This window comes from Silurus aristotelis (genome assembly GCF_946808225.1).
Source record: "Silurus aristotelis genome assembly, chromosome: 15".
In the NCBI taxonomy this organism is placed as follows: domain Eukaryota; kingdom Metazoa; phylum Chordata; class Actinopteri; order Siluriformes; family Siluridae; genus Silurus; species Silurus aristotelis.
In genome coordinates this window covers 23,844,860-23,854,880 of record NC_139588.1, presented here as the reverse complement: position 1 = coordinate 23,854,880, position 10,021 = coordinate 23,844,860, and the positions used below count along the sequence as shown (strand labels likewise).

General features: G+C 47.5%; 1 protein-coding gene across 1 annotated transcript in view; it reads right to left on the bottom strand.

Annotated features, from left to right (window-relative positions):
• Positions 1-9,125, bottom strand: part of btbd7 (BTB (POZ) domain containing 7) — a 14,544-nt gene extending 5,419 nt beyond the window's left edge. The window contains exons 1-4 of the mRNA XM_083562590.1: positions 8,990-9,125; positions 6,429-7,475; positions 2,349-2,557; positions 18-93 (exon numbers count right to left, since the gene is read on the bottom strand). Of these exons, the coding sequence (XP_083418716.1) occupies positions 18-93; positions 2,349-2,557; positions 6,429-7,475; positions 8,990-9,071 (1,414 nt within the window). The 5' untranslated portion in view covers positions 9,072-9,125. The remainder of the gene's footprint in view (positions 1-17; positions 94-2,348; positions 2,558-6,428; positions 7,476-8,989) is intronic.
• Positions 9,126-10,021: the final 896 nt, after the last annotated feature.

The window sequence follows — 10,021 nt, the reverse complement described above, 5'->3', positions numbered from 1 at the left end:
GTGTGTGTTCCAGTCACCTCGATCAGCCATCCTCCTTATAAGCTGATGTTCTCCCCACTTCACCACGTACTTCAGGATGTCCTGCTCACTGGCCTGTAGAAAGTAAAAACAGACATGTTCACGTCCTCCTACAATTTGTTTATTCACCTCCAGTGGTGGAGAAAACCTAAATAAAAATAATAAAACCTTCTACACCCAATCTCAAAGTGTGCGCCGCCGTGGCAACTACAGATTCCTCCTTCTGTCCACTCATATATATGTGTGTGTGAGAGGTTCATCCCCACGCCAACTGTCTATCATTACACATTCACTTGCACGAGCAAGGTCAACAAGTCTGTTGATGATTACCAACAATCCCTCCTAACAACCACCTACCCTACCAACAACCCCTCCTAACAACCACCTACCCTACCAAAAACCCCTCCTAACAACCACCTACCCTACCAACAACCCCTCCTAACAACCACCTACCCTACCAACAACCCCCCCTAACAACCACCTACCCTACCAACAACCCTTCCTAATAACCACCTACCCTACCAACAACCCCTCCTAACAACCACCTACCCTACCAACAACCCCCCCTAACAACCACCTACCCTACCAACAACCCTTCCTAATAACCACCTACCCTACCAACAACCCCTCCTAACAACCACCTACCCTACCAACAACCCCCCCTAACAACCACCTACCCTACCAACAACCCTTCCTAATAACCACCTACCCTACCAACAATCCCTCCTAACAACCACCTACCCTACCAACAACCCCTCCTAACAACCACCTACCCTACCAACAACCCCCCCTAACAACCACCTACCCTACCAACAACCCTTCCTAATAACCACCTACCCTACCAACAACCCCTCCTAACAACCACCTACCCTACCAACAACCCCCCCTAACAACCACCTACCCTACCAACAACCCCTCCTAACAACCACCTACCCTACCAACAACCCCCCCTAACAACCACCTACCCTACCAACAACCCCCCCAACAACCACCTACCCTACCAACAACCCCTCCTAACAACCACCTACCCTACCAACAACCCCCCCTAACAACCACCTACCCTACCAACAACCCCCCCTAACAACCACCTACACTAACAACAACCCCTCCTAACAACCACCTACCCTACCAACAACCCCCCCCCCTAACAACCACCTACACTAACAACAACCCCTCCTAACAACCACCTACCCTACCAACAACCCCTCGTAACAACCACCTACCCTACCAACAATCCCTCCTAACAACCACCTACCCTACCAACAACCCCTCCTAACAACCACCTACCCTACCAACAATCCCTCCTAACAACCACCTACCCTACCAACAACCCCTCCTAACAACCACCTACCCTACCAACAACCCCCCCTAACAACCACCTACACTAACAACAACCCCTCCTAACAACCACCTACCCTACCAACAACCCCTCCTAACAACCACCTACTCTACCAACAATCCCTCCTAACAACCACCTACCCTACCAACAACCCCTCCTAACAACCACCTACCCTACCAACAATCCCTCCTAACAACCACCTACCCTACCAACAACCCCTCCTAACAACCACCTACCCTACCAACAACCCCCCCTAACAACCACCTACACTAACAACAACCCCTCCTAACAACCACCTACCCTACCAACAACCCCTCCTAACAACCACCTACTCTATCAACAATCCCTCCTAACAACCACCTACCCTACCAACAACCCCTCCTAACAACCACCTACCCTACCAACAACCCCCCCTAACAACCACCTACACTAACAACCCCTCCTAACAACCACCTACCCTACCAACAACCCCTCCTAACAACCACCTACTCTACCAACAATCCCTCCTAACAACCACCTACCCTACCAACAACCCCTCCTAACAACCACCTACCCTACCAACAACCCCCCCTAACAACCACCTACACTAACAACCCCTCCTAACAACCACCTACCCCTAACAACCTCTCCTATCAACCACCTACCCTACCCTAACCACCTACCCTACCAACAACCCCTCCTAACAACCACATACCCTACCAACAACCCCTCCTAACAACCACATACCCTACCAACAACCCCTCCTAACAACCACCTACCCTACCAACAACCCCCCCTAACAACCACCTACACTAACAACAACCCCTCCTAACAACCACCTACACTAACAACAACCCCTCCTAACAACCACCTACACTAACAACAACCCCTCCTAACAACCACCTACACTAACAACCCCTCCTAACAACCACCTACCCTACCAACAACCCCCTTCTAAAAACCTACTAATCCCCTTAACATGTGGTTGTTGGAACACTCCTGTGGGTCTGACCTGCAGGTAATCAGACTGGATGGCCCCCAGCAGGTACTCCTTGTTCAGCTCGTACAGGACGTCTGAGGTCATCACGTGACTGAACTCCTCACACAGGAAGTGCAGCGCCTGGCGATGGACCCACTTAGATCCGTACGGCTGAGAGCTCCATTTCAGGATAGGAACCACGGAGTCCAGAGAGATACTCTCTACCACGATGTCCTCACAGCCTGCACACACACACACACACACACACACACACACACACACACACACACACACACACACACAGTTATGAATGATGTTTATAGTTTTACATATGCTTATATCACTTCATATATAAAGTAAACTAGAGGTGATGGGCGTGAGGGGAAAACTCCCAGAGATTGTATAAGGAGGAAACCTTGAGAGGAACCAGACCTAAATGAGAACCTCATCCTAACACATGGTTATCAGCTGTTATCTGAGGGAGACTCGAGGGTAAAACTCCTCCTAAATCACTGAAGAACCACAAACTCCAGACGGAGATTACGTAAAAACTAAAGAAAATAAAGAAAGAAATAAAGAAAGAAAAAAATACTGACTTCAAGGGAAAAAAAAGTGAAAAGAAGAAGAAGAAGAGTGTGAGGGGCGAGCTGGAGGTTCTAGCGAGTTCCTGAGTGTGAATGCTGAGCTGCAGCAGTGACAGTTGGAGACTAATGAAAATGTCATTTCACTGACAGAGCACTGGAGCACCTGGGGACCACACACACACGCACACACGCACACGCGCACGCACACGCACACGCACACACACACGCGCACACACACACACACACACACACACACACACACACACACACACAGGCTCTACAGGATGGGATGGTAAAAGTAAACACAGCTCATTAAAGCCAAGGGCATCTGTACATCCAGGACAGGAGACGATGATAATCTCTACCAGAAACCTTCTACTGATGGAAGATACCATCAGAATGTCAGTGCCAATTAGTCGACTCTCCCAACACTCATTTCCTTCTCTTATCTGCGCACACACACACACACACACACACACACACACACACACACACACACACACACACACACACACACACAGTGTAAACACAACTGACACACACCAGGTTGCGCTGTGCTCGGCCTGATTTCTGTGTGTGTGTGTGTGTGTGTGTGTGTGTGTGTGTGTGTGCACCGTGACCAGAAATAACCGCTCTGTTGTCTGCTGCGCAGAGGAACAAGAAGAAGCAGGGACAGGAATGTAAAAATCAGACTACTTTCCACACACACACACACACACACACACACACACACACACACACACACACACACACACACACACACACACACTGCTTGACGTTCACAATAAAGCCCATGTTCTTATACACTACCGTGTCCGTAGTAACAGATCACTCACTTTGGAGAGCTGTAGGTTGAGGAGACAGAATGTTTATAGCTGCTATATTGTGAGTCATAATACTCTGTGTGTGTGTGTGTGTGTGTGCGTGTTGGGGGTATTGAGATTTTTGTATCCGTTTTTAGTAACAGGAAACAGGACACTACATCGTTCCCGATGTTACATTACAGCAGCAACAAACACTTTTCCCACCATCGTCTTCCCTGTTCATGTCTTCAACACTATTCATAAAATAAACTTTTCAAAACTATAAAAAAAAAAAAAGAAAAACGTCTACAGGGTCACTTCTGAGTCCATAAAGACTGAATAGACGTGTTCTCATGTACAGACCAGCAGGGGGCAGAGTGAATGCAGTAATACAAACCTGCTCCTGTCAGAGCTGCTGAACTACAGAATTCATCACCTTCTAACCAATCACAGTCCAGAACTGTGAGATGAGATTTCTTCTCCTCTCTCTCTCTCTCTCTCTCTCTCTCTCTCTCTCTCTCTCTCTCTCTCTCTCTCCTCCTCTCTTTCTCCTAGCCTACCTTTTTCTCCAACACCTCTCTCACTCCTCCACCCCCTCTCTCTTCTTTTACCCCCTACTTCTTTCTCAAACACCTTTTCCTTACTCTCTCCCTCCATCTCATCCCCCTCTCTTTCTCTTACCCTACCTCTCTCTCCCCAACACCTCTCTCTCCCCAACACCTCTCTCCCTCCTGTTTTCCCCATCACTCTCTCCCTCCTCTGTCCCACTCTTGCTCCCTTATCTTTTTTTCCTATGTTCTACCTCTTTCCCCAACCCCTCTGTCTTTCTCTCTCCTCAGTGTTTTTCCGTCTCTCCCCCACTCCCCGCCCCCAGTCTCTGTTTGTATCGGGGTCAGTGGTGTTAATAAGGAAGCTCTTGGCTGCTCACTGACTGAAACCGAGATGGAAAGCACTGAGAATCGTTTCTTTAATAATGTACGTTTCCATTTATCCCTCAGTGCAGCGAATCCTGTATTCTGATTTCTATAACAGAGCTCCAAATATACCTCTAACAAATTCTCCTTTTATTTCTCATACATACAACAGTACACGTGCGACACGTGGCGACACGCGGCGACACGCTTTTACTAACCGATCCACAAATTAAACAAAAATTAAAATTTTATAAAAATGCAATAATGTATAAAAAATCTAAACGTAGAATAAAATCAAGCGTAAAAAGTAATTGTTTCTATAGTAACAGCTGGTTTGTTGTGACGTGTTCACCGGACGCTCCACTGATAAAAAACGTGCTCGTTATGGAGATGTTTATGTGATGTGTATTGAGGAGTCTCTGGGGTCAGTGATCTGTAAGTCTGAGAGAAGGAGAGAAGGTCACCCTGGGTGAAGTAGGACTGCAACAACTAATCGATAATAATATTCGTTGTCAACGTTATCGATTAGCTGCTCGAGGTACGGTTTTGCGTGACGGAGAGAGAACAGACGTCTGTGAAACGCGCCGGAGTCACGGATGGAGGTGGAACATCAGCACGCTGAGCAGAAACGGTTTAATCCTCAGGTGTAAACGGTGCAGTTTAATAAGGTGTTTTTGTGTAAACTGTGTGTTTGTAACTTCAGGACAGTCGCACTGGATCTGTTCTGTCGGGACTCGTGAGCATCAGGTCACACCATCAGTTCCCTCGAGATGATTCAATTAAACACTAAATCTTAAAGCAGCAAACAGCAGCAGCAGTAAACCATCATATCTTTTCTCTCTGTTGTGGTTTTCAGTGAATGTTTACGCATCTCCAGATGCCCCTGCCCTTTTTACAAAAAAACCTGCATTTGTTTAAAAGAGAAATCCCACGTTCACTCCCCGACACGCAGATACCATAAACTTTAAAATGTCTAAATTATAGAGAATTAAACTCAATATGTGGATTTTGCATTTTGTTTTATATAATTATAATAAACAAAACAGCTTATTTAAAAAATAATTAATTATACATTTTTTATCCAATTAATTGAAATAATAATAATAATAATAATAATAATAATAATAATAATAATAATAATCGTCCAATTAATCAATGATCAAAATAAAGTTTAGTTGCAGCCCCAGTTGTAAGTACGTGTGAATCTAAAAACTTTTCTGCAGGGTTTCTGTAATAATGTGCAGCTCACGTGTATGGAGTCTACACGTGCGGGGGGGGAAATCAGAGCTCCAGCTAAAGAAATGGTTCCTCTGTCGAAACTCAATTTTGTGAAATCATTAATGTGGGACACTGAATCAATTCCTTTATCATGGAACAATCAATAACACTGGAGAGAGAAAATACAAAAGTAAATGAATAAACCTGGAGAGAGAAAAGAGAGAAGAGCTTCAGACCAACTCCCAGTCCTGCTCACTTCCTTCTGAAGCACAGAGAACAGACCTAAACACACTCATACACCACTCTACTCAAACTCTACTGAGAAGGAGGAGAGGAAAAGATCAAGGACAGGAGAAGGAAAAGAAGAAGGAGAAGGAGAGGACAAAGAGTTGGAAAAGAGAGGACAGTGTGTGTGTGTGTGTGTGTGTGTGTTCTGATTAATGAAACCACAGAGAGACAGAAGTGGAGCTAGAGAAGAAGGTGATATTGATAGAAGGTAAGAGGAAACTTCTTGCACTTCCTGCACCTGCACTGTGTTTGATGTAGGGTGCAGAAAGGTGATTGATGGAGGTATAGGAGACTGTACACACTCACCCTGTGCGAGCATGCTGAACTCGAGGAAGAGGGCGATGTGGTAGAGCTCCATGGCTTCCTCAGCTCTGCTCATGCTCCCCTTCCCTGCAGCTAAAGCCTGAGCTTCTCCCAGGCTTCCGGTCGAGGGGCTCCGGACCACGCGCTCCAGCTCCACGGCGTCCGTGTACATGCAGTGCAGCACCACGCCGGCATACTTCTGCGGGATTATCGACTCATTCAGGACGATGCGTGCGGGCACGCTCTCCTCCTCGGCCCCGCGGACGCGCCGCTGCAGCAAGTTCCTGAAGAACGGCGAGCGCGCCGCCAGGACGGCCTTGTGGGCCTTCAGCTCCTCCTCCTCTCCGCTCAGGTCCGGCCCGAACGCTTCGTCCAGCTCCGAGTCGGAGGAGAAGCAGAGCACCGAGTCGTAGTAGCACATCCTCTGGCGCAGCTCGCGCATGTCCGTCTCCAGAGAGCTGGGCGTCCCGAACTCCTCGCTGAGCCTCAGCAGGACGTCCACGTTGTGCAGGCGGGCGTCGTCGCCTCCCAACTCGCCGGTGTACAGGTAACGCAGCAGCGCTGAGAACATGGAGGCGTCGATCCCCGCCGCGCCCACGTCCAGGAGCAGCTGGGTGCTGAACCCGGGCGACGAGGACAGCAGAGTCCTGAAGAAGGGACAGCGGGCGGCCAGGACAGCGCGGTGCGCGGCGAAGCGCGTGTCCTGGAAGATCAGCTCCACGTCTGTGCAGTACTTGTGCTGGTAAAGAGACGCCAGGTCCTGGGGCAGGGTGCGGGCCTCGGGCCGAGCCAGACACGCCTGCATGCTGAGCTCCTTGAGCGCGGCCGTGCCCTCGTACTCTTCCACCAGGGCGGCGACGTCGCGCACATCCCAGCCCGAGAGCAGGTCCCTCATGTGGCGCGCGTGATCGGCAGAGCGGCTCGCCTTACGCCGCTTTATAAACCTCCGCTTCAGCGTTGCCAGGCTCGAGCTTTTCTTCTTCTTGTCCTGAGGTTTCTCTGGGCAGTGCTCCAAACTGTACAGCTTGGAATCCACGCCGTAACTCTGGGCTGCATGGGACGTGCGCACACACACACACACACACACACACACACACACACACACACACACACACACACACACACACACACAGAGTTAGATATTAGGGGTTACGGTAGAGGAAACTCGGTTCGAGTTTTGTAAGATTAAATGAAATGTGAATGGGTGAGGAGAAGGGAACAGGGTGTGAGGTCAGTGCTGTGATATGAGAAGTAAAGACAATACGGTCAGTAGATGATTCTAAAACGGAGAGAAAGGCGTCGCTGCTGCCGCCCGCTGAGGTGTGAATGAGTCACGCGTTGGTGTTTGGTGATGAATAAAGCTTGTGACACTATGAGCAACTGTTCTTCTCAGCCATGTGCTGATCTCTCTCCACGTGAGCATGCGGCTCATTAATCTCTGCTTGATTTGCAGATCTAAGCTCTGAGTAGAATCCGTCTCAGAACTCGAGACTCGGGTCAGTACCCATGCTGGACTGAGCACCAGGAGACACTTTAGTGTTGCACAGCAACAAGAGAGACATGAGGACCTAAGTTTCTGTTCCCTCTCAGGATAAAGATGATTAAGTGTGTCCTGGCCACGCTGACATAATACACAGCTGGGATTCAGTCTGTATGGTGAACCTCAGCACTCCTGAGAAGCTCATTTACACAGCGCTGTCCTCATCATCATCTCACATGATCTCATCATCAGCATCTCAGCATTATCTCTCCATCAACTTATCATCAATTGAGCATACTCATTACCATCTCACCATCATCTCAGCATTATCTCACCATCATCTCAGCACCATCTCAACATTCTCATTATCATCTCAGCACCATCTCATCATCAGCATCTCAGCATTATCTCAACATCATCTAATCATCAACTCAGCATTCTCATTACCAACTCACCATCATCTCAGCACAATCTCAACATTCTCATTATCATCTCAGCATAATCTCACCATCATCTCAGCATAATCTTACCATCATCCTAGGATCACCTCAGCATCATCTCAGGATCATCTCAGAATAATCTCAGCATCATTTTAGCATTATCTCAAGATTATCTTAGTATAATCTCAACATCTCAGCATCACCTCAGTATTATCTAATCATTATCTCAGGATCAGCTCAGCATCATATCATCATCATAAACTGAAACATCACTGACTCACGAATCAATCAGAAAAAATATAATGTTATTGTCACACGCCGACTCACTGACTCACGAATCAATCATAATAAATATAGTTGTATTGTCAAACATTGACTCACTGCCTCATGAATCAAATTGAATCATAATTAATATAAGGTTCTGGCCAAACACTGACTCACTGCCTCATGAATCAAATTGAATCATAATAAATGGTTATATTGTCAAACCCTGACTCACTGACTCATGAATCAGTTCAGATGGTATCAGATCATATTGTCAAGCATCACATTCCCATTTAGATTAAATGGTGATTTCAGTCGAATCCTGAAAAAAACCCCCAGAAATGACTTGTAAGAAAGCAACAGAAGGTGGAGATGATTACCTATGAAGGTCTGCTGGGTGGGCGAATGTCCCCCGAACCGAGGGGAACACGAGTGAGGATAGCTGGAGGCATTAACCCCCATCTTCTTCCTCTTCCTCCTCCTCTTTTTGATGAGCACGGCTGCTGCCACGCTGCTAAATCATTCCGCTCCGGTGAGAACGCAGCGTCCGGCTCACAGCTCCACTCGCTCGAGCCCGAGGAGACGAGGAGACACCGGAGCACCCTCAGCCATTCCTCTGTGTGTGTGTGTGTGTGTGTGTGTGTGTGTGTCTGAGACAGAGAGGAAAAAAAAAGACAGAGATGAAATTAGAGTAATTCTCTACACAGGTAGGAAAAGTCTCATCATTACACCTGAATAAATATAACATTATAATTATAATCACAAACACGTCTTTATTCCTCTTAAATATTATACCCAAAAGTATTGGGACAGTATAGCTTCCGACTCTGTCGACCTTCTCGTAGACACACAATGTAAATTCTCCCTTTACGTGAACTAGCAGACCCAAACGTGCTCCAGCATCACATAGTGCACAAAGCCAAAATCTAGAGGAACATCTTCCCAGACAAATGGAGGTTATTATAAACAGCAAAAAAAAAAGAGACAACATGCGGGACTCTAATCATCACCATCAGCAGAACGTACTCCACTCCGCTCCTTCCCAGAAATACCTGAACAGATTTATCTTTTCTCTTGAACTGGCAGCAAACAGAAACACGTCAGATTAGTGCCAAGAAAGACATTTCTCCTTTCGTGAGGAGCTACTGCTCCATCATGATTTTTTTTTAGGCTGTGCTTCATTTTAGTGTGCGATTTGGAGCAGACGGAAACATCTCACCAGGGAAGGGGAAGCACATCAGCAGGCCGGGAGACGGAACAAGGCGCTTAAACGTGTCCCAGTTGTGACAAGAAGTACAAGAAGAACCCATAGGACACATTCGGAGAGAAATAAGGAAGGGCGACATGAATCTGGAGGGACTGCGGGTCGTCCTGTAAAGGGACTGCGGGTCGCCCCGTAAAGGGGCTGCGGG